At 42.1% G+C, this 24,947-nt stretch overlaps 1 protein-coding gene across 4 annotated transcripts in view; it reads right to left on the bottom strand.

Annotated features, from left to right (window-relative positions):
• LCLAT1 (lysocardiolipin acyltransferase 1) overlaps window positions 1–24,947 on the bottom strand; it is a 217,181-nt gene that overhangs the window by 73,443 nt on the left and 118,791 nt on the right. For all 4 annotated transcript variants that reach the window (XM_084624424.1, XM_084624425.1, XM_084624426.1 and 1 more), the window contains one exon: window positions 5,114–5,230. In XM_084624424.1, coding sequence (XP_084480550.1) covers window positions 5,114–5,230 — 117 coding nt within the window. The remainder of the gene's footprint in view (window positions 1–5,113; window positions 5,231–24,947) is intronic.

Here is a 24,947-nt window from a genome sequence, read left to right as displayed (position 1 = left end):
CTTGCTGTTAACATTACATACATAGCACATGTGCCTTTGTTACAAGGTCGCATTTTGCCTCCCTCCACCTGATGGCTACCCCCTCCCCCCTCCCTGTGGCTAACAGCGGGGAACATTTCTGTTTAGCCACAGGCAAACAGCCCAGCAGGAATGGGCTCCTCTGAGTGTCCCCTGAAGAAAAGCACTCTATTTCAACCAGGTGACCATGAATTATATCTCACTCTCCTGAGGATAACACAGAGAGATAAAGAACGGATGTTGTTTGAACGCCAGCAAACATACACTGCAATGCTTTGTTGTACAATGATTCCCGAGTACGTGTTACTGGCCTGGAGTGGTAAAGTGTCCTACCATGAAGGACGCAATAAGAAACCTTTTGCAAAGGCTTTGGGAGTACATCCAGGAGAGCCACGAATGCCAGGGCAAAGGAATCCTTTCACATGCTTGCTTTTAAACCATGTATAGTATTTTAAAAGGTACACTCACCGGAGGTCCCTTCTCCACCTGCTGGGTCCAGGAGGCAGCCTTGGGTGGGTTCGGGGGGTACTGGCTCCAGGTCCAGGGTGAGAAACAGTTCCTGGCTGTCGGGAAAACCGGTTTCTCCGCTTGCTTGCTGTGAGCTATCTACAACCTCATCATCATCATCATCTTCTTCGTCCCCAAAACCTGCTTCCGTGTTGCCTCCATCTCCATTGAAGGAGTCAAACAACACGGCTGGGGTAGTGGTGGCTGAACCCCCTAAAATGGCATGCAGCTCATCATAGAAGCGGCATCTTTGGGGCTCTGACCCGGAGCGGCTGTTCGCCTCTCTGGTTTTCTGGTAGGCTTGCCTCAGCTCCTTCAGTTTCACGCGGCACTGCTTCGGGTCCCTGTTATGGCCTCTGTCCTTCATGCCCTGGGAGATTTTGACAAAGGTTTTGGCATTTCGAAAACTGGAACAGAGTTCTGATAGCACGGATTCCTCTCCCCATACAGCGATCAGATCCTGTACCTCCCATTCGGTCCATGCTGGAGCTCTTTTGCGATTCTGGGACTCCATCATGGTCACCTCTGCTGATGAGCTCTGCATGGTCACCTGCAGCTTGCCATGCTGGCCAAACAGGAAATGAGATTCAAAAGTTCGCGGTTCTTTTCCTATCTACCTGGCCAGTGCATCTGAGTTGAGAGTGCTGTCCAGAGCGGTCACAATGGAGCACTCTGGGATAGCTCCCGGAGGCCAATACCATCGAATTGTGTCCACAGTATCCCAAATTCGACCCGGCAAGGCCGATTTAAGCGCTAATCTACTTGTCAGGGGTGGAGTAAGGAAATCGATTTTAAGAGCCCTTTAAGTTGAAATAAAGGGCTTCATCGTGTGGATGGGTGCAGGTTTACATCGATTTAATGCTGCTAAATTCGACCTAAAGTCCTAGTGTAGACCAGGGCTTAGAAACAAAAAAATCACACATTCCTTTTCTTTTTGATACAGCTTTTTGCCGATGGAAAACCAAATGAAAGCCACTGTGTTTTGAGTATATCAAACAGTATTTCAGAGGTTAGTCCACTCAACAAAGATCCTCCACAGTACTAAGCACTCTGGCTCCCATCTAGCGAAATGCTCAAGCATGTGCTTTAACCACATGAACAGTCAATGGCACTATTTACATGCTTAAGTGCTTTGCTAGATGGGGTCCAGAGCTCTCTGTATCTTGCAAAATCGATTCCCAGATGTGGCCTGTTGGGAAGAAGAGTTAATATGATAGCTTGAGTGCTATTCATCAACAAAAATCAGTGGAGGCGACAACAAAGCTGCATTAGCTATTGCTGAGACTCAGACATCACCAAGAACACAGTTATTACTATCAGGATACAGATGATTTTTCTTTACTTGAATATGAGAAGTACATATATTCTAGTTGTACTCCACACTTCTTTTTTCCACCTATTCATTTCTCATACAGCTTTCTGCTGCCACCTCACTCATCTCCCATGCCTTCATCTGACAGTCACTAAAATTAAAACTAACAGCATACAGAACCATAGGTGCTGGAACAATTTGTATAGAGGGGGTGCTGTGAGCCACTGAACCAAACTGTAAACCCTATGTATGATGGAAACCACTTCAAGCTGGGGGGGACGGCAGCACCCCTAGTTCCAGCACCTGTGTACAGAACATATATTCTCAGCATTCCTTCAGTTTCCTAATTTGGAACTGCATTTTCTTTTAAGATGTAGAGAAAAATAATGACTGAAGTTGTACTATATCATTCTGCTTACAATTACTGTAGAGTAGAAGCAGAAAACTGAAAACACTTCTCCAAGAATTAATTCAGACTTAAATTTAAGTCTTCCTCATGCTTCAAAAGCAGCAGGAATTGCAGTCACCCCTTTATCAGATATTTCACTAATTATGCATCTAATGCACTCTGTCTATATTTACTCTAGGGAACACTTAAGCTTACAGGAATGAAATTAATACTACTTGAGGAAAAACAGTAATGTAACCTGTTAGAACTGGGATGACAAGATGTCTCCCTCTTATTGGAATTCGATCAGGACAAAAATTAGCAGCAATCTTCAGGTTGTATGAGGGCCTGAGTCAGAGTGAGCTCGGGGTCACTTCCTGTAGCTATAAAAGAGCTGGGATATGCAACAAACGTGATGCATTTACGCTCAGAGGGGAAGCTGCTCTGCCAGAACAATCCTACTTGCCAGCCTATTTTTGTTGCAGCTAGGGAAGGTTAGGTTGGATTTGCGTAGTTCCCATAATCCCAGCAAGGAGTCAGAAACCACATTAGCAGCAGTTTCACATAGGGAGCACATAAGGCAAAGCAGATGTAAGTCGTGGCCACATAAAAGAGAGCTGGGGAAACCAGGAGAGTCTAAAAGTTAAGTCCATGCTGGAAGAAGAAGTGCATTCACATGATTTGGGAGCTGCACAGAAAGTGCTAATAATTAGCGTCCGTAATCTGCCTCCTATTATAAAACTCAGGAAAACCTCACATTAAGACCCAAACTCATGCAAAGAGATGTGAGTAACTTTTTCCTGAAGGTTATTATTTCAGCTTCTTCTCCAAGTACTTTTATTGGTCACAAACAGCTATTTTTATAACGTAACAGGTAATTCATTCATAATACAGCTTGCAATGCATATTAATCAGGGTTCTTGCCAAATTAAATTTATTTTTTCAAAGTTAAAAAGGCAATTAAACTTCACGGCATTTCTCCCCCTCTTCACTGACCTATTTCGGAACTAAATAATGTATTTAGGCTTGAAGTGAAGGCATTTCAGCATGAGGAATGGAAAACTGTCATGAGCCAAAATTTATTCACAGGGAAACCATGGGGCATTAAGGTTGTCATACAGGCGCAAGAATATTTTCAAACACAAACATGATGTTTAAGTTTTCATCACCACCTCCCCAACTTAAAATCACACACCATCCTTCAGTCTGCAATCACAAGCAAGAATGAAGATCCAAGTCTATTTCTGGGGTTATTGTAACTGCTATCCATTACAATCGTGTGGAAACAGTGAAGAAAGGGCTAGCACCTTCACGTTAGGGGTCTTCATTTTCTTCACAACTCTATGCAACTGAAAATAAAGGTTTTATAATGGGAAGTATTAGGCTAGACTACTTAAGAGTTGAGTGCTCTCCCCCCTTTTTACTCCCCCACGGTCCATCTACACTGCAGCTTGGAGGTAAAATTCTCAGCTTGGATAGACATACATACACTAGCTCTGATCTAGCCAGTGTGCTAAAAATAGCAGTGGGACACAGCAGAAAGGGCAGCCGCTTGGGCTAGCCATCCAAGTACATACCTAGACTTCTCAGATGGGATTGCAGCCAGTTGGCTACCCACAGCCATCACCAGCGCTGCCACAGCCGCACTGCTTATTTTAGCTCGGAGCTAGCATGTGTATAGCTGCTGTGTAGACGTACCTACAGCTACATAGATACTTTAATGTTAATGGTGAGGTTGGAAGGACATTTCAATTTAACATTTCATTTGTCTGAAAATGTGCCTCCTATAGAAACAAGTAACACTTAAAATTACAGCATCTGAAACACCAGAAGAAAAACTAGTTTTTTCAGGTTTTTTCTCCAACTTTGTACATCTGACAAAACATTCTTATAAAATCACTTTTAGTGTTTTCCCTTTATAATCAGTTGCCCTGTTTGTGCATGTTTTTTACACAGCAACATGAGAGAAAAACAATTTTTTAATACAGGAAAATTACTTAAAACCTCAAGGATTGGGGAGGTGACCTCTCAACAAGTATAGTACCTGAAATGATTTTAAACTTTTTTTTTAATTGACTAGATTTCAAGTTGAAAATCTTGCTTTAATTGAAAAAGGATCCCAAGATAATAGCATTAATACAGCAAAGAAAGACCTAACTGTTGGAAGTTTTAAGCAAATCAAACCTTTAAACTGTGTACGTAACAGTGAACTACATACTACCACAAGTTAGACAAAGAACATGCAATGTATGTGAAAACCTAAGATGCCTACTAAAATTTCAACAATGGTGTGTTGTGACCCACTGCTTATGTTGTTCATAGTAGTCTGTTGTTTTATGCTCCCCTTGATTATTTATTGTAGTCACTTGGTGTCCCATTTTATAGACAGACAATAAGCTCTTCAGAGAAGAGACAGTCTTGCTATATGTTTATACAGTGTCTAGCTCAACGGAGCCATGATCACTGACTGGGGTCCCAAGATGATACTGTAATACAAATAAATACTCCCCCAGGATTAAGTACAGGTACAGACATTAAGGCTAGCCTTACTTAGAGATTTCCAAAGTTATTTTCCTGCACTGAATCATTAACCAAGCCATAGTATTAAAAAAACTTTGGAGCAAGGGGGTGGTTTCTTGTCTCATTGTGGATGTTCTAAATTATATTAATATCTTATAAACACAAGACTGCCGCTATTCTCAGCATACTACAAACCCCGTAATCATGGCAGAAAACAAGAAAGTTGTCTTCTCATATGAGGTATCTATTGCATTTCTAATACTATTTTGGAGTAGTTAGTTTATTGAAGTCAATTATCTGGCTTTCCTGAGTTTAGTTATTTGAAGCTGCAGAGGAGAAAGGTAAATATATATATAAAGAAATGTTACCTTCCCTTAGACGTTCTACTACAAAAGTGAAACCAGTAGTTCGTGGATGCAAGACATATTTGTATTTCCGGAGTCCATTCTTTTCAGCAAATTCATTACTGCGGGCTTTGGTATTGGCTAAAGATTTAAAAAAAAAACATTAACAACATGAATATTAGAAGGAGTTATAAAGTTTCATAATATTATAACAGCCCCCAATACAACAGCAGCACACAGAGTACATCACTGTAGCACTGTTCTGAAGGCAGCAGACTATAACAGTGCTTTTGGTTAGATTCATAATACCATGAGATATAGCAACTTGTGAGGGTTTTTTCCTTATATGATTGTTTAAAAAATTTTTTTTACTCTTTGGTGTACTCTTAATTAATCTGTCTTTCACATTTACCAAAGCTAGATAATGAAAGACATAATAAAATGATTATTGCAATGTACAAGTTACATAAGTGCCGGAAACTGGAATGACATTTTAACTCAAAAGGTACAGTTTGTAATAGTGTAAGCTTTGATATTATGAATTGAGAACCTTTAAATCAACGTTTTGTGTCAAACAGAATTGTTATAAGTACCTTATTCCCAGCTGGGAAAAAAAAAAAGCTTTGTTTTCTAAATGTAGACAAGCAGCAATTAGTCAACTGCACTAGATCAACACCTGACAATCAGCTTACTCATTTTTAACTTGACAGGCTTTAGTCACTAGTCTAGTCATAAATTTGAGTTGCACTTATATACAGTACATTAGATTTTCAACCAATTCCCCTCTGCAGCAATACAGGCTTGCTATTGTAAGCACAGTATTCACAAGCCACCTGAAAGCAGTTCTGGTGAAAACCTGGTGAAGTAAAGAGTTTCACTGTCTGGCAGCAAGAATCCTGTATGCAAGGTAACTGCACAACTCTTCAGAAATAATTACTACACATCCCACTCAGCAAACCAAAACAGATACAAAAAAGAAAAACTGACGAGTGGACATGAAGCCACTTGTTTTATAGCATGTGTGGGAGAATTCTTCAAACTGTCTGCTCAAATTAAAGTAGCCTTGCTTGCTGCATTCCATTGGTGTCACTGCATCTTCAGGGTCACTAAGACAAAAGACACCTAGGATCTCCCCATGCCAACATGAGGAAAAACAATTTAATTGAATGTATTTATTATACAACACCTTTGGTGTTCAAAAGGGGACAGTCCAGCAACAGAGGTGTGGAACAAGATCTGTGTCTGATCAATACAAAACCCAATGCACGTAGAATTTATTAGAATCAACCACGGCTAACAGCGAATAAAGATGAGAATGCTAATGGAAAGCCCATTGTTGCTTAATAAGCTAGCAAAATTGATCAAGTACAGATAATATCTTTTCCTTTTAATTTCGTCAAGCTTTGTCACCTAACTCATTTGTCAAACAAAAACCAAAGGCATGAGTGTAGAGATTAGTCCCAATCATTGTGTTAGTAAGGCACTCTGCTCATTTGTGCCAAGTCTGCCTCTTTTTATTCTAAACCACATGCTCTCTCTATTGCTCACTGGTAGATATGTTACTTTATACAGAGAACCTCCTGTTGGTTAATGAACATACTATGCAATAGCAATGTGCTAAATAATTTTTCAACTTAACAAGCAAAAATGCATTACATACGATACAGAATACAATCTTTCATGGATGTTGCCCTTAAAAAATTAACAGTGGAGCAGAGGCTTACTGACCACCTAATTTGGAGACAATAATAGCTACTACTCAGCGACCACTATGGCATACTATGGAGTACTTCCAGGGAACAAGTAATTAATGCAACCAAAAGAGTCCAAACATATTTTCTTCCAATTTGCCAACGCATAAAGCTACATTAAAAAAAACATTATAGTTAAAAGAAAAGCTTCCAAACCTAAGAAATCTGAGAAACATTAAAATAGCTGAAAAAAATCTTTCACCGAGAACCCTCATCCACAATGGCTAACTGGTCCATGCTTAAAGAGTTTTAAAACAGTTCTGCTAACTTCATTAATACCCTACTTTTGAAAGAGGTCTAGAGAAACAATTTTAATCTAGGCAGCGTCTCTGCACCAAATGGGAGGGGAATCATGAATGGGTGTTTGGGAAGTTGCAGCCTTCCTATCCTTCCCATATTGCTAAATAAAAGGGGGAACTTCAGACTGATGTGAGGAGATGCCCAAGAGTGGTCCTGGCTTAGTACAGTCAGAGTGCATATGACAACAGAGAGCTGCAAGCAGACACAGAACTGGTTGCTGAGGGTTCGAGCTGCAAGCAGACACAGAACTGGTTGCTGAGGGTTCTAGCTGGTGTTTGACTATTTGTGTTCCTGACATTTTGAAAACTGGAAAACTAGAAAAAGATCAGTCAATGAAAAGGATGATGAGCAGACAATATCTATATATAACATCCCAAAAGAGCTATGTTAAAAGAACTTTATTAAGGTTGCAAGTCAAGCACTCAAAAGTTAGGAAATGCCAGAATTACGGTTGCATGTGCAAACTTAATTTACCCCCTGGTGCAAATGCCTTATGATACAGTCTTTAATTACATGGTCACATACTGCTTTTCCCACTGGAAAATTTGCTCTGAGAATGAGTAATGTCTGTGTATTAAAGGAGACAGCTGTCTCTAGGACCCCTGCTTTATTTGTTGCAGAAGTTGGGAAGTGTGTAACAAATGAGGCAGGGAAATGCAGGGAGAGAAAGGGTGGTCTCACGGTTAAGACAGCTGAATGCTGTCCTGGGGAACTGGATTCTATCTCTGCCACAGAGTCCCTATGTAACATCTGGCAAGTCACAAACCAAACTTTTCACTGGTAGTCATTAATTGTATGTTCTTCCTTTTCTGGATCCCCAACTTAAGACAGGGGCTGAGCACTCAGCTACAACTGAAATCAACGGGAGTTGTGCTTTGAACATATTAAGTATCACATACTGCTATGTAGCCTGAAAAGCAGGCCCCATGCATCTCATATTAGGCACTCAGTATTAGTGGTCACTTTTGACCGTAGTCTCCTTATGTCTCAATTCCCTATCTGTAAAATGGGGATAAATAGTACCTCACCTCACAATTGTGAAAAAGTTGTGGGGTTGTGAAAATAAATTCATTACTGTTCATGAAGCACTCATATTTTAGCGAGACATCACAGAAAAGCCCATAAGGAACTTAACTCTATCTTCAGAGCAGGGTTTGAATAGTGTGCAGTAAATAAGACCTGGGGCCTCCATCACTTGTTACATTTTCAACCAACCACCTCTGTACTTTCTCCCTGGAAGTCCCTCTCACTTGGGAAGAGCTCTCTGTGAACATCCACAATGCTACCTCATTATCCTCCTTCAAAGCCCTCCTTTAAAACTCTCCTTTGCTACAAAAGCCTACAAAAAATTTAATTAACCATTGGTGCATGGATACCATTGCCTTTCAGACTAACCAGTATGAGAAAGTTACTCACCTTGCCGTTACTGAGGTTCTTCGAGATGTGTCCCCCTGTGGGTGCTCCACTCCAGGTGACGGTGTGTCCTGGCGCCGTTGATCAGAGATCTTTGGTAGAGGTACCTGGTTGGGACACACATACTCAGCTGTTGTCTCTCGGTCTCGTTAGAATCTGCCTGAGCGCACGCATCCCGCACCCCCCTCAGTTCCTTCTCTACCGTGGAGAAATCAGTATAGAACTTCAAAGTAGAGGGGAGGAAGGCGGGGAGCAGAGCACCCACAGGGGGACACATCTCGAAGAACCTCAGTTACTGCAAGGTGAGTAACTTTCTCTTCTTCTTCGAGTGCTGTCCCTGTTAAGCAGTACCCACGAAGTACCCTGTGGGTACTGCTCTACTCCAGGTGAATGTGAAGCAGTACCCACTAAGGCTGGTGGGACTTTGGAGTTGCGGCAGTGAGTACTGTAGACAGTACTGTATGGCCTACTATTGTGACTGCCGTGGTATCCTGTGTGATAGCATAATGTTTACTAAATGTGTGTTCAGATGACCAAGTGGCCGCCTTATAGATATCAGGAATGGGTACATTATGGAGGAAAGCAATGGATGCTGACATGGCTCGAGTAGAATGAGTTCTGATGCCTTCGGGTGCTTGAGCATTTTGAATGCAATAACAGGATCTGATGCAGTCAGAGATCCACTTGGAAAGTCATTGTTTAGAAAGTGCCACACCCTTTGATCGCTCGGTAGTGAGACAAATAAGCAGGAGGACTTACAAAATGATTTAGTCCTGTCTGAATAGATGGCCGGTACTCGTCTGACATCGAGGGTATGCAGCATTGCCTTGTGTGAAGTCTTGTGAAGTTTGGGATAGAATGTCGGTAAGTATATTGGTTGGTTAAGGTGGAAGGTTGATACCACCTTAGGGAGAAATTTAGGATGGGGTTGCAGGGTAACTTTGTCTTTGGAGAAGGTTGTATAGGAAGGGAGGCCATCAAGGTGCTGATTTCCCCTACCCGCCTTGCTGATGTTATAGCAACCAAGAAGGCTACCTTCATGGACATAAGAAGAAGAAATGAAGTAGCTAAGGGCTCAAATGGAGGTTTCATAAGACCGTGAAGAACGAGATTGAGATACCATGCAGCTGCAGATGGATAAATCTCGGGGTAGAGATTTTGTAGGCCCAGGAGGAAGCGTTTTATAGTGGGGTAGGCAAAGAGTGAAAATCTGTCTAACGAATCATGGAAGGTAGTAAGGGCCGCTAGGTGTATCCTGATGGAGCTGAGTGAGAGTCCATCCTGTTTTAGTTTCAGGAGGTAGTCTAGGATGTTAGGAAGGGTCATGATATGGGGTCATAAATGTTTGTTTGAACACAAGGAGAATCGCTTCCACTTCTGCAGGTAAGTTTTACGAGTGGAGTCTTTTCTACTATGCAGGAGGCTGTATCGGACTTGCTCAGAACAGGCTAATTCATAGGTCTGGAACCATGCTGTCAGGTAGAGTTTCTGGAGCTGGGGGTGAAGAATTTGTCCATTATCCTGGGAAAGGAGATCTGGTCCGTTGGGGAGAGTCCGTGGAGGACGGGTGGACATGTGGAGCAGGTAAGGGTACCATGTCTGTCTTGGCCAAGACGGGACAATGAGTATGACCTGAGCCTTGTTGTCTCTTTGATCTTGCATAGGACCCTGTGTATTAGAGGGATCGGTGGAAAGTCATACAGGAGAGAGCTGTTCCACGGGATGAGGAATGCGTCTCCTAGGGATGCAGTCCCAAATCCCGCTCTGGAGAAAAAGAGGTGGCATTTGCGATTCTGGGTTGTGGCAAAGAGATCTATTGATGGGGTGCCCCATTGGGAGAAGAGCTGTTGTAGTATCGTGGGGTGCAATTCCCACTTGTGTTCTTTAGAGAAGTGTCTGCTGAGTGTATCGGCGGTAGTGTTGTGACAGCCGGGTAGGTATGACTCAACAATTTGTATGTGGTGCTCTATGCACCAATTCCATAATCAGATGGCTTCCAGGTAGAGGGAGTGTGATCGAGCTCCCCCTTGTCTGTTTATGTAAAACACACACGCTATATTGTCCGTTAGGACCCGGATAGATTTGTTCTTTATAAGGGGAAGAAAGTGGAGGCAGGCTTGTCTCACAGCTCTGAGCTCTAGGAGGTTTATGTGTAGATGCGTCTCTGGCAGAGACCAGCATCCTTGTGCCACGTGTCCCTCCAGATGCGCTCCCCAACCGATCAGGGAAGCGTCCGTGGTGAGCATGAGCATGGGGAATTGTTGTTGAAAGGGAATGCTTATGCGAAGGTTCTCTGGTCTTGTCCACCATTGCAGGGAAGCTAGTACATTCGCTGGAGGAGTTAGCAGCGTGCAGAGCTGTGCCTGCTGGGTTTGTAGTTTGAGTTGAGCCAACCCTGAAGACATCTCATGTGCAGCCTGGCATACTTGACCAAGTAGGTGGTGATTGCCATGTGTCCAAGGAGCTGTAGGCAAATTCTTGCCAGTATTCTGGGACAAACAGAGAGCGTATGAGGTGTAAGATAGTGAGGAATCTGTTGTGTGGTAGTGAGGCTCTTGTTCGAACTGAGTCCAGGTGAGCTCCAACGAATTAGATCTGCTGTGTTGGCTTCAGGGTGAATTTTTGGATGTTTATTTGTAGGCTCAAGCTGTGGAAGAGTGAGATGGTGAAATGAGTAACTCGAAGCGTCTCGTCATATGAGTTGCCCTTGATGAGGCAATAATCTTGATGGGGAAAAGTATGATCCCGTGTCTGTGGAGGTGGGCCACAACTATGGCTAGGGTTTTGGAGAATACTCTTGGTGCTGTGGAGAGTCCAAAAGGGAGTACCCTGTATTGGAAATGGTTGTGTCTGATTGTGAAGCATAGGAAGCGTCTGTGGGCCGGATGAATGGATATGTGAAAGTAGACATCCTGTAGGACAAGGGCTGTGAACCAGTCCCCTTGTTCCAACGCAGGTATTATTGTGCCCAGTGTGACCATCTTGAATTTTTGTACTCTTACAAATTTGTTCAGTCGGCATAGGTCTAGTATAGGCCTCCATCCCCTGTCTTTTTCTGGGTCAAAAAGTAGTGGGAATAGAACCCTTTTCCTTGACATTGGGTAGGCACGGGTTCCACTACACCAATCCAGAGAAGGTGATCCACTTCTACGCAAAGTAGGTGTTCATGAGAGGGGTTTCTGAAGAGGCACGGGAAAGGGGGAAGGGTAGGAGGGTGGGATATAAAACGGATGGAGTAGCTGGACTGAACTATTTCTAGGACCCAATGGTCCTGTGTAATCTGCTGCCAGGAATGATGGAAAGCCTGGAGGCGGTGGCCAAATGAGCAAGTAGGCAGTGGAGTCAAGGAGTGGTCCTGCAGGCCCTCGACCAATGCTTCAGATTTGTTGTTTATTTCCCAGTGGGTGGGAAGTAGCTGTTTGCGCTTGGTTTTGTCTGCACCTAGGAGGTCTAGGGCGATTCCTAGGCACGTCATAGGGTCTGTTCTGAGGCCGGTGATACTGTTGTGTACATGGTCTTTGGTAAGGTTGATACCATTGTCTCCTGGGAATTGATGGGTAGAAGCCCAGGTGCGTAGGGTTGCTCTAGAGTCTTTTATGGTGTGAAAGATCTTGTTTGTCTTTATCAAAGGGGAGGTCCTCCACTTTGGTCTTCAGATCTTTGGGGATACCTGATGCAGAGAGCCAGGAAGCTCTGCGCATAACCAGAGCAGTTGCGGTATTCTGGGCAGCTGTATCTGCCATGTCTAGAGATGCCATGACTAGAGGGCCATTCTGGAAACAAATTGGCCTTCGACAAGGACTGACTTAAAGTCTGCTCTCCTGTCCTCTGGAATATGGGAGTCAAAGAGTTTATTGTAGTTATCAAAGTCATAGCTTGCAAGTAGGGCGCAGTAGTTTGCAATTCTGAATTGCAAAGTGGAGGAGGTATAAACCTGGCAGCCCAAGGTGTCAAGACGCTTGAGGTCCTTGTCTTGCGGGGTAGGCAGGTAGTGTGGCTGTTCTGTTCTGTGAGCCGCTGCATCCACTACCAGAGAATTTGGTTGTGGGTGAGAGAATAAAAAGTCTACGTCCTTAGCAGGAACATAATATTTGCATTCAGCCTTTTTTGCAAGTTGGTAAGATAGAGGCTGGAGTCTGCCAGAGAGTGTCAGCTGATTCTAGGAGTGCGTCATTTATGGGAAGCGCAAACTTTGAGGGAGCAGAGGGTTGAAGGATTTTGAGGAGTTTGTGTTGTGTCTCCTGGACCTCCACTAAAGGGATGTCTTGGCTGACTGCCACCCTCTTGAAAAGTTCCTAGAACTGTTTCAGGTCGTCCAAATGCTGTGGAGGCGGAGGCAGCAGGGCTCTGTCTGGAGCTGCTGGAGAGTTGGGGTTCGGCGAATCATGGTATGGTCCCTGGCCCACGTCTTCAGAGCGGGGTTCAGGCCCTCTACAAGTAGATGGAGCTGGAGGCGCAGAAGGAACTTGTGGTCTGGTGGAAGAAGCATGAGGGTGAGTGGCAGTAGGAGCTGGCCAAGGGTACCAATGAGGCCAAGGCATTGGATGACAGAAGTTAGGTATAGCCCATGGGGCCGGGGGGGTGGGAGGGGCAGAGTAGGGAAACTGAGGCTGGTGGTTGTTTGCCATGGTCTGAGGTGTAAAAGGATCCGGTGCCGTAGGAGAGGCAGGTGGGGAGAACTCCTGCTGTTGCATATCAGGCTCGCTGTCAGTAAAGGTGGCCAGGTCAGGTGGCGAGAGTGGCTGGTCAAAGAGCAAGCACTGTGTATCCAGGAGCGGAGAGTTAGGCTCAGGTGCCAGTGAAAGACCATCTTGATTCAGGAACCGTTGTTGCTGTTCCCTAGGGTCTGAGTGTGCTGCACGCGGTCTGTGCTCAGAGGCATGCACAGACTTTTGTTTAGCTTTCCCCGGTGCCGCGGGTCTTTTGTGTGCGCCCTGCAGGAGGTCCGCTGCTGCTGCATGAGCAGCGGGCAGACTCGGTGCCGACATTCTTGTTGGCACCGGGGTAGAGCATGCTTTCGGCACTGGGTCTATTTTTGGTGCCAAGGGGTCTGGTGCTGAGGACATCTTCCCTGCACGGGAAGTTGTGTCCCTGCCTCTGCACTCTGCGAAAGCCGCTGAAGTGCTGGGACGGTCGGAGACTCCTGTCTTCGGCGTTAACAGCACTGAGTGTCAGGATCTCGCAGGAGACCCTTTACCCTTGTGGAAGTCTCCACTTTGAGACAGTTGGGCTCCTTGCCCTGCCTGAGAGGATGAAGCCGTGCTCCCAATAGGTTCAGACCTGGCCAGGGAGCCTGAGGGAGAGGGTTTAAAGGTGCCCTTCTCTGGAGGTGGCTGCAGGGATTTCTGAATAAGAATCATTTTCAGCCACAGGTCCCTGTCACAATGAGCCCTGGTTTTGAGGCTTGTGCAATGGAGGAACTTAGCAGGGACGTGTGTGTCACCTAGGCACTTCACGCAGCGTGAATGTCCATTGGACTTTGGCATAGAGTCCTGACAAGAGACACATTTCTTAAATCCTGAAGCCCCTGGCATTATAGAACTTGAAGTGCTGGGGGAGTCTCTCTCCGCGGGAGACAAGCCTGAGGAAAAAAGTTTTTGTTTTTTTGTTTCTGTTTTGTTTTTAACTAAGTAGCTATTCTAAAGGAAGGGAAACAATTGGGATGTTACTAACTACTGCTATATTTTTGTGATTGTTTCCTTCAGAGACCAGGGAAGAGTGTTAGCACTGCCCTGAGTCCTGACTTCAGCCGAGGACGGTTGAGAAGGAACTATGGGTGGAGCGGGACCCGCGCACTCAGGCAGATTCTAAATAGACTGTGAGACAGCAGCTGAGCACGAGTCCCAACCAGGCACTGCTACCGAAGATCTCCGATCAACAGCGCTGGGACGCACCGTCACCTGGAATGGAGCACCCACAGGGACAGCACTCGAAGAAGAACGTCTGTTTCCTTGTTCTCCTTCATCTGTCTGTATCCATGTGTTGTCTCTTGTCTTGTCGTTCAATTATACACTCTTTGGGGCAGCGACCATTTTTTGTTCTGTTTATACAGTGCCTAGCACAAAGATGCCCTGGTCAACGATGAGGGTGGTTAGGTTAAAATTCAACAGCCATTCATTCAGTGAGCACTCTCCATACGTTTGTTGGGGATCAGTATTTATACTAGCAAGTGACAAAGATTGAGGGAGTTTCCATGCCGATTTTGAAGGGTGGTTGGTGATGCTCTTAATATACATAAAAGTTATCATAGAAACTGTAAGCATCACACCTCTGTTATTCTTAGACTCTGCCACTTGGAATACCAGGAATCAACAAGTTACTTTAAAAAAAAATAAATAAAAAAGGAAGGAAGGAAGGACGGACAGCACACTATTTGCCATTCTACCCAATGCATTTATTTCGAAATTAAGCGTTGTGTTTTTCAAGAAGTCACTTTAAAATTATATATGCTAAGACCACCACAGAAGTTGGAACTGGAGCTGATTTACTGTCAGACATCCTTTAATTTGAATATTCTGAATTGAAAGATAGAAAAATGTAGTGATCTGATAAACTGCTGAGGCAAAAATATGAATGTTGCTCATTGAGAGTCAGATGTCATTCAGCTATTTAAAAAAATGAACTATTTTTTTTCCAGAAAACTTTGGAGCCTGCGTTGTGCAGGAGGTCAGACTAGATGATCATAATGTCCCTTGGGACCTAAATATCTATGAATCTATGGAGCCAACTAGGGTCTACAGGAATTTTACCCAAAAGAATACTGAAAGATGTAAAGAGTCAAGAAAGGAAAAAGTTGGCAGAAGATAGTATCAATCTCGTGAAACTACAACAAACATCAAGTCTGAAGCACATGGAAATACTTCACACTTGGATTTCGCATTGCTCATGAGATTATGGTAAGATTTGTATGAGAGTCTTTCCTAGCCTTTGCCATATTTTTGCTGGAAAGAAATTCAAAAGTCTTTGCAATCCATCTTTTTGTTGGTGGCCATTCAGCATTTCATAGTTTGGCTTCAAAATAATTTTAAGTACTAACAGTGTAAACTGTGAACATTTAATTTTGGATAATGATTTTTACTGACTCATAATAGCACATGTAAAGGGAGAAATATACACTTGATACCTTACTGCTTCATATTATAGCAATGCTGGGCAACCTGATCCACCTTTCCCACATGCAATATCAAATAGGCCAGTAGAGTTTTCGCAAAGTATTTCTATATATTGACATTTATGGGACAAGACCTACTAGTGTGTTTAGAATACCTGTTGATGTATTTAAAAAAAAAAACGGAGGTACAGACACATACTGGTGATGGATATAGTTTTCAAGTATACCTTAAATGATTTAAGTCACTTAAGATGCTTTTGAAAACTGAACCCAATGGGCTTAAAGGCAGCAGACCTCAATTTTTTCCATGGCTTTCAATATGGATTTCTCTTTCATGTGTCTTTGGGAGAGAAGCACTGATCAGGACTGAGTATACTTTAGAAATTATACTAATGTTATTTAAATGTGTTTAATATCAAATGGGAACTTTAGTAATAAGTTAATCTGAAAGGACTGCAGTTACTTCGGTATTAGTTTCACCATGCCACCTCTCAGGACTCCCCATCACCACTACAATCTTCTATTGTGGAATTACATAACAAAATAATAATAATAAATAATAATAATAATAAAAACAACAAAATCAAAGAACCCATTTCAAATGAAACAGTAAAGAAAATAGCCCAAAGCTACTTTTAGGAGTTAATTTTTAGTTGAATGATCAAAAGTAGGTACTAACTTTAAAGTTGTGACATTTAATTTTCCCCCTCCCACCCAGGATCCGTGCAACAGTCATCACTGAATAAATAGGTCATGTTACTGATATTGCCGTCATCCCACCTCCCCTACTCCTTTGTACATCTTGGTACCCCACCTGGTAATTAAGATGTGAGCTTGGAGCAGGCCTCATGTCCCATCCATACTGAGAGGACACCTAGCATATTCTGGAGGGCTGAATAGGGAGAACAGACTGCCAAACTGTGCCTTAAATTACTAAATAAAGCGCACACAAATTGATTTATAAGTCAAAGACTGAAGAGGGGGAAAAAAGGTTACCTCTGACAGCACAATGATAGAACATATGGTAGTACCTGCTATCACCTGTATTCCCCTTCCATGGGCCAGCAAGGACACCCACTCTAGGCTCCTGGCTCCTCAGCCAACACCACTCTTGGATGGAGACCCATGTCTCTCTGCCTCCTGACTATCTTTTCCAGGCTGCCCAACTCCCTGCCTACACTGTATGTTACCCAGCAAGTCAGACTTGTGGCAACAAAAATATATCAACTCCCCAGGTTCCTTTTTTGGGCCTGTTAGGGTTTGCCTCCTCCCCAGGTCTGGTTTAACCAGTTTGACTCTTCCTTCTGGGTGGGTCAGCTTTGTCCCCATCTCCCTTGATTTTCCTCTCAGACCGTCTGCATATTGGTTAGCTCATTTCCCAGGTTCGGTCACTTCTCTAGTATTCTTGTCTATTAATCATGATTTCAGGGAGCGGGGAGAGAAGAATGGAGCGGCGAGGTGCAGAGTTTATAGAACCGTTCAATGCCTGTTAATGAGTAGGCCTCATTGAGTTTGCACCCCCCCAACCAGTTCCCCATTTCCTTACCTAACCCCTAATTTGAACTGAAACCGCTATCTAACTCCTAATTTGAGCTCATAATCTTTATAGTCCTCTTTGTCCGTATGTGTGAAAATGGACAAGGTTTTTTGTCCCTAACAGTAGTGGAGCTAGATACTGTACCATTCCTTCTGCCCCATCTTATTCAATTTACACCGCATTTCAAAAACCTTCAGAAACACATCCATGTGAACCCCCTTCCTAAAGCAGGGAAGTAATTTGGAGTCCATGCCACCCATTGGGAAAGGCTCCTAGTATCTGGCTTCATCTATCAGACTATAGTCCTGCTGGTGCAGTTTTTACATCTCAAGCTGATGCTGATGATCCTTCTTCTCCCTCTCCTTGTGCTGGCACTGGCTCTCCTGCTCTCCTCTTCTCACGTGAGCTGACATTGTCGCTCTAGCTCCAAGAGCTTCCCTGCCTGCTGAACCCTCTGCCAGTGGGCTCATGTTCCCCATGAACTTGGACCATAATTCCTCCTCTGGTCGTTAGGATACAGCAAGTCGACTAGCTGTGTCTTTGTCCGCTCCGCAGTTTTGAGCTGCTTTTCTTTGCATAGCTCAACCAGCTGATATTTCTTCAGCTGTTCATAATTCATTTTCCCTCTCTCTTTTCCTGCTATTCCTTCCCCAAAAAGACTATCAAGACTTTTCTCTGTGCTATTTCCTTCTAGGATATTTGCTTTCACAGCTGTTGGCATATAATTCACACTGTTACAGAGCCAAATACACTGCCACCATAGTTCAGGGTAACTGCAGCTGGTATTTCCCCTCTATTGTCTAGCAAGGGCACCCATTCTAGACTCCTGGCTCCTCAGCTGTCACTCTCTGTCTCTGTGTCTCCCTCCTGATTTTCCAGGTTGCAGAAGTTCCCTGCCTACACTGTGAGTTCTCCAGCAAATCAGATGCATAAACAGGCCTGCTTTGCCTTTTCTCCGGAAGCTATAAACGGCATAATTGCCCACAGTTAAGTTACCGCACAGCTCCTTCTAAGCAAGCACATTTATTCCTCAGATGAAAGCACAGAGAAAACATATTAAAAACAAGTGTCCCTGAATAAAAGTGTCCCTGAAGCTTATAATACTTCTCAGGGTTTACATTAGTCGTGTCTCCCCCAGAGATGTAACATACAATCCCACAATAATACATGAACATTTTCATTTTTAATATAACAAACTCTTAAGATACATGAAAGTTATTATAACAAGATTTGTTCAGGATATTGCAGGAAATTGCCATATCTATCACACCAGACACAGAATTTCATACCTGTCAATTTGTATTTCATAGCAAGTGGAAACATTGGTAAGAGAAACTTATGAGGCAAATACATTCTATTTAGATGAGAGACTAACATTCAATGTGTACAGATAGACTGAGTTAACATGACCTAACACCTAAGCTGAGAAAAATGGACACACAAATCAAAATTCAATCACCTTGCCTTATTAAGGTGGCTAAGGGTCAGGAAAGAACACCTCCAAGATCAAATAAAACTACTGAGTAGGGATTTGACAAATAGGTCTTGGTAGAGGGGCGTAAGGCCTTGTCTACACATGCAAACTGCATTAGTTTAACCCAAATCTGTCAATTTGCACATTTAGACAAGGCCTAAGAAACAGAAAGAGCAAGTGGCTCAGGCTGCCTGATGAAAGGGGAAAGAGTGGACAGTAGTCTCTAGAAATGTAAGGCATTTTCTTTTTTCACTGCAACTAAGCCAGGTGCACGTACTGCACTGAGCTTTGCAAAGAATTCAGATGAGGTATGTTATGCAAAGTTCTCTGTGTTAATTTGATTTTCCCTCTATTAATAATAAAGCTTGTTTTATCAAAAGAATATGACTCAGACTTCTGCTTGGTTCATTTCCAACAAACTGTCCTAGAGGTAGATAAGGGAGGAAAAAAGTGTGTGGAATCTTACCTCCATTCAGAGTAATGTCAAAATGTCATGAACAAGAAGGTGCATCCCCCAAGCATTGCTGCAGCCAGAGTGACATGCAAGGCAACCCTCAAGACGAAGGGAGTGCAAGTGACATTAACTTGGTAGTTCATATTAATGATACTTCCTTTCTATCGAGGCATTATAGTTTAGATAATTAAATACAGGAAGCTCGAGTTATACAGTAAATATTTAAGAAGAAGGAGAGAAGCAATAAGCAGAATGATCTATTTTTATGGAAATCAATGAGCTGCAGTTTCAAAAGTAAAGCAAAACTGGAACTTAATGAATGTCTGGTATGTAAACATTTCAAATACTAAAATGTACAATGTAACTGAGGTTGTCTGCTACCCTTCACCTATCAGATAGCCAAAATGGTTCCCATTCTTTTAAGCCTTTCACCGTTTACAAGTAAAACAGACTAAACATTCCATGGAATTTTAATGACGTCTTTTCCAAGCTAAAATGTAACAGGGATATCCATAAGACTCAATTTGATGGGTATTATGAACTGCAGTCTGAAGTGTTGGCATAAGAACTTCAGATGACAGAGCATTGAAAAAGTACATGGAGTATTGGTTTCTAAGTGAAAATTCTGTTCTGGAAGCTATGAACTATACCAAAATAGATTACAAGAATTAATTATAAAATTTTCAAGTTCACATAGTAACAGAGTATTTCTGAGCCTCCTGTCTACAACTGTCACTGAAGTTAGTAAATGTTTGACAACATAATTAAACATACAGTATGCAGCAGTTTGACTCAAAAGCTAACTGTGGGCTTGTCTACACTTGCAGCACTGCAGCAGCCCGGGTGCAGCTGACCTGCTGTAGTGCTTAGTGAAAACGTTACCTACAGCGATGGGCGGGCTTCTCCTATTGGCGTTAGATCAGTGGTTCTCAGCCCGGGGTACATGTACCCCTGGGGGTACACAGAGGTCTTCCAGGGTGTTACATCAACTCATTTAGATATTTGCCTAGCTTTACAACAGACTACATAAAAAGCACTAGCAAAGTCAGTACAAACTGACATTTCAGATAGACAATGACTTGTTTATACTGCTCAATATACTATACACTGAAATATAAGTATAATATTTATATTTAAATTGATTTATTTTATAATTATATGGTAAAATCAGAAAGTAAGCAATGTTTCAGCAATAGTGTGCTGTGACACTTTTGTATTGTTATGTCTGATTTATGTCTGAAGTAAGCAAGTACTTTTTAAGTGAGGTGTAACTAGGGTGTATGTAAGACTAATCAGACTCCTGAAAGGGGTACAGTAGTCTGTAAAGGTTGAGAGCCACTGGCATAGATACTCCATCTCCCCGAGAAGGAGAAGCCCCACCAGGAGAAGCCCTCCCATCGACACAGCGCTGTGTACACCAGGGCTTAGGTCGGTATAACTACATTGCTAAGGGGTGTGTTTTCCACACCCCTGAGTCACATAGTTATACCTACATAAGTTGGTATTGTAGACCAAGCCTTTAGGATTGTTTCAGTTTCTCTATAAAGTAAATCCTAAAGAAACATGCCCTAAAAACAAAGATGCACATTGCATTTGAGTTTGTGTACTCAAATTGTACATGGGTACGTTCACTGTCTGATAGAAACATACACTGACATTATTTGAGGCTTGCGGGTGTCTCCTGTCAGAGTCTGTTTGCTTCTGTGATGTCTTTCAGTGCGTACACTGTTATTTTTATCTGTGTATATTTTAAAATATTTATTGTATTAAAAGTGTGACTCACATAGGCAGAAATACATTTGACCTAGGCTGTCTAAATGGGTAACTATAAAAGGGAGGGGGTGTCTCTAATGGTTTGAATGCCTCATCTCTAATGCTTACAGTAAATAACCAGGGGGTAAGTTGAGATTACTTTTTCTACAAATTTCACACATCCTATTAGACTAAAAAAAAGTATCCCCTCTGCCCTTACTCTGATACCTTTGTTTGTCTCATCCAGCTGTTATATCTTGTATTTTAGATTATAAAATCGTAGGGGTAGGAATTATCAGTTTCTCTATGTTTGTACAGTGCCTAGCAAGATGGGACCCAGACTTGTTGAGGCCTTTAGGTGCTACTACAGTATAAATGTTAAATAATAAATAGCGGCATAAGGATCTGGGTATTCTGACCAGAGTCCTATTCCTGGTTCTGCCACTTTTGGAAAGTAGTTTATTCACTATGTGCCTCAATTTATCATCTGTAAGATCGGGATAATTACCTCGAAAGGTGATTGTGGGATTTTGTAAAGCCCTGCACTCAAAGTTTGAGACTATCGTAATGAAATCCACATATTTCACTGAATTTTGTTGTGTTACTCTGGATAGTGTTATATAGGGTGCAACAAGAAATTCATGAACTTTTCAAGAGGCTAGAGGAAGAAATTCATAGTAATCACTCAGGGCTCAATTCACTTTGGGAGCTATGGGCTTTTATGAGCCATTAAGCTGGTTTTACTACTGAAAACCAAACAATGAACAATGTACAAACTCAGAGCATTTTAGCATGCTGACACTTTTCCCTGATAGCTTAATTTTGTAATCCACGATCTACTTTTTTTATGTAACACTCTACATTTCAGGGTCACAGAAAAAGCCTTCAAAACATGAACCATGTGTAACCCATGAGGTTGTGTATGCATAATCTGCAGATTACCTAAAACAATAGTTCCACAACCCCCACCCAGCAATGCACTTAAGCACAGGCTTCACCTTAAACACTTGAGTAGCCCTATTCAAGTCAACAGAACTACTCACATGCTTAAAATTATGCACATTTTTATGTGCTTTATTTAAGTGGAACATAAGAGTTGTGAATTGCCCCATTCATCTGAATTAGGTGTTCAAGCTGAAGTTCAATTATGACCATTTAAATGCAGCTATTGTGATCCTGATCAGAGCAATCAAGAAGGAGGACAGCCATATCATGAAGAGCTGATCAACTAACTGTGAGCGGCATTTCATTCTGGCATCACCAGCCAGTAGAATTAAGTATAGGAGCACCACATTTTTTCCTCCTATCTGGCCTTGGCTGAAAACCCATGCCACTACTCTCAAGACTTCATATACTCTCCAACCATCATTGGTCCCACATAATAAACCTGAATAACTGACCACTCTCAGTTAGGTTTCCCTTTTAATTAAGGAGCTTCATTTATCCATCTATTTTGGGAGGTTGCACAGTGTCCATCACAGTCGTATTTATGCACGGTTAACATTCTACTTAAGGACACGTTGTGCAACTATTCTTATTTTTACTATCTGAGAACTGTTGAAGACATTAATGCCATTTTCTAGTTATTACGCATCAGATCATGTATTACCAGCGCCCTTGAACACATAAGAACATTCACTGTAGTCCCACGGCACGCAGTGCTCAATGGAAAACCATAAAGAGAGGGAACAAATGGGGCACTGCAGTTACTCCTAAGAGAGTATAGCCTGTATTTCATATCATAACACTCCTGAAGAGATCTGGGCTACACCATGCCTCACTAGACCGTTTTATAAAAAGGAGTAATTAAAAATTCTTTGGGGCTGAGGGACAGGGGGCAAAGAGTTCAAGCAAGAGAACACGTAAAAAGGTGGGCTATGCTGAAGCTTCTGAAGCACTGGACATAAGATTCCTTTGAATTCTTGTAGAGCTCTGGATTTCAGAAAGAGTAACTATTTGTTCTTCTGTTATTTGTTAGGGGGTTCTTTTTTGCAGTGTGTTTGCAACAGAATTTTCGGGGGGGGGGGGGGAGGGAAGAGAAGAGAAGGGGGAAATAATCTGATGCATTTTGCCCAAACTCAAAGTATTTCAAAGTGGAAATGATGACCAAACAAAAAATTTTCTCCCCAGCCCTTATATATATAGTTTGCAAATTGTTTATGAAAAAGAAAACAGTTACTATTATTCATATTTTTATATAGCATATTTCATTCTAAAAGTGCCCTACAAACTTTATGCATGGATCATTACTTCAACAGTAAAACGCAGCCATGCCTTATATTTATGTAATACCTGCCCAAAAGATCTTAAAGCATTATAAAATTTTTACGTAAGGTGAAGTCACTTCAGCTACCACTGTCATGAAGATAACCTTTGGATGGAAAATGGCAACCATTTAACAGTGCACAGCAATCATACAGCGAAGTACATGAAGATTATTGTATCCAGTTTTCTCTACCTATAATCCCCAGTATCAGAAGTAGCCACCAAACTCATAATTTGGCCAAGACAATGCCTCTATTCTTGCAAAATGTGCCATGGAATCTGTAGTGACCACAAGAGTACAGAAACTCTGTTTTATATCATCTAAAAAATGAAACGTGGGGTTTAAATGAGTGGTGATATGTTAATAGTATAACAACTTCCTGAAAGTGATTTTTCTATACTTTTACGTAACGTTTCATTTAAATGTAATATCACTGATAACTTTCGCATACCTTTTTTCTTGCTCAGAATTAATTGGCAAAGGGGTGTTGCCAAGTCTTCTATACTATCTTAAAATGCGTACTTTAATGGTTCACATAAAAAGACAATCACTGGTAGACAGGGAGAGATATTTACTTTAATAGCAAGAACTCCAGAATGTTTTTTTTTAATATTGTACAAGGTAGCAATCACTTTGGTAGTTTAGAACGCAAGACATCAGGTTTAGCTTTTTAAAATGACTGCTTTGTACACAATGAGACATGATTCTGTGGAATGCTTCTAACTTGTGATTGGAACAACTACATGGGGAAGTTATATCAGTATAAGGCTGGGTGTGGATTTGAAATGCTATAGCTAACCCAGTATAACTGCCCATATAGACGCTCTTATTCTGGTATAAGAGTGCCTCTTCCAGTTTAATTTGGGTCTCTAAACTGGAAAAAAGCCATTCTTACACCAGAATAAGAGTGCCCACACTGGGATTATATCAGTATATTTATAGAGGTCAGACTATAGCATTGTAATTACACCTATATAACTTCTTGTGTAGACATGCTCAGTTCGGACAGAGAAGTAAGATTGTTCTAGAAAAATTTTGGCATAGGGATTTTCTGATTGGTGGAGCGAAGTGTGAAGACTGAGGGTACTAGTAATTCAGGTGCCAATAAGAAACAAGACACACACAGAAAACTATAGATGTGTAGAATAAACATTAAACCATTTTAAAAACAATTATCACTACTAAACACACAGGGCCAGACTGCAAGCCTTCACTGGAAAGCAGTTAACTCACTGAAATCAAAGGGATTACAGCAAGGTGTTGATGAATGGATGCATTTATTTTTTCTATCTTCCTTCCTTGCTCTACATGCAAATTTATTAAATTTAAACAAGAGGATGTCAGGTGAAGTTGTCTAAGTATAGTCAGTCAATTCATTATCCTTTGGGAGCATGGATCAGATTAAGAAAATTTCTATAACCTCCTAAAATCTGATTACGGTACCTTCGGGCACTATAAATGCTCATCTGCCAGAAACATCTATAAACTCACTGGGGATATGGGGAGTGGGAGAAAAATTAGCAATACACTTTAGATACTGATAAATCAAGCAAAACATTTTCCGACCTGGCTTCAAAATAAAATCCAATCAGAGTATGTGGCTGGAGTAGAATCTAGAGCAAAGCTCTTAAATCACATGCTCATTGGTGAAAGACCAGCTTAGTCAAATCCTCATGACTCTGCTACCAAAAGCAACTACTACGGTTATGTCTACATTATCACTAATGTCAGCAAAATTTATGTTGCTCAGGGGTATGAATATTCCACCACCTGAGCAACATAAATTACACCAGCATAAGC

This window comes from Lepidochelys olivacea, assembly GCF_965140295.1.
Source record: "Lepidochelys olivacea isolate rLepOli2 genome assembly, chromosome: 3".
Taxonomy (NCBI): domain Eukaryota; kingdom Metazoa; phylum Chordata; order Testudines; family Cheloniidae; genus Lepidochelys; species Lepidochelys olivacea.
This window is presented reverse-complemented; position numbering and strand designations above follow the sequence as displayed.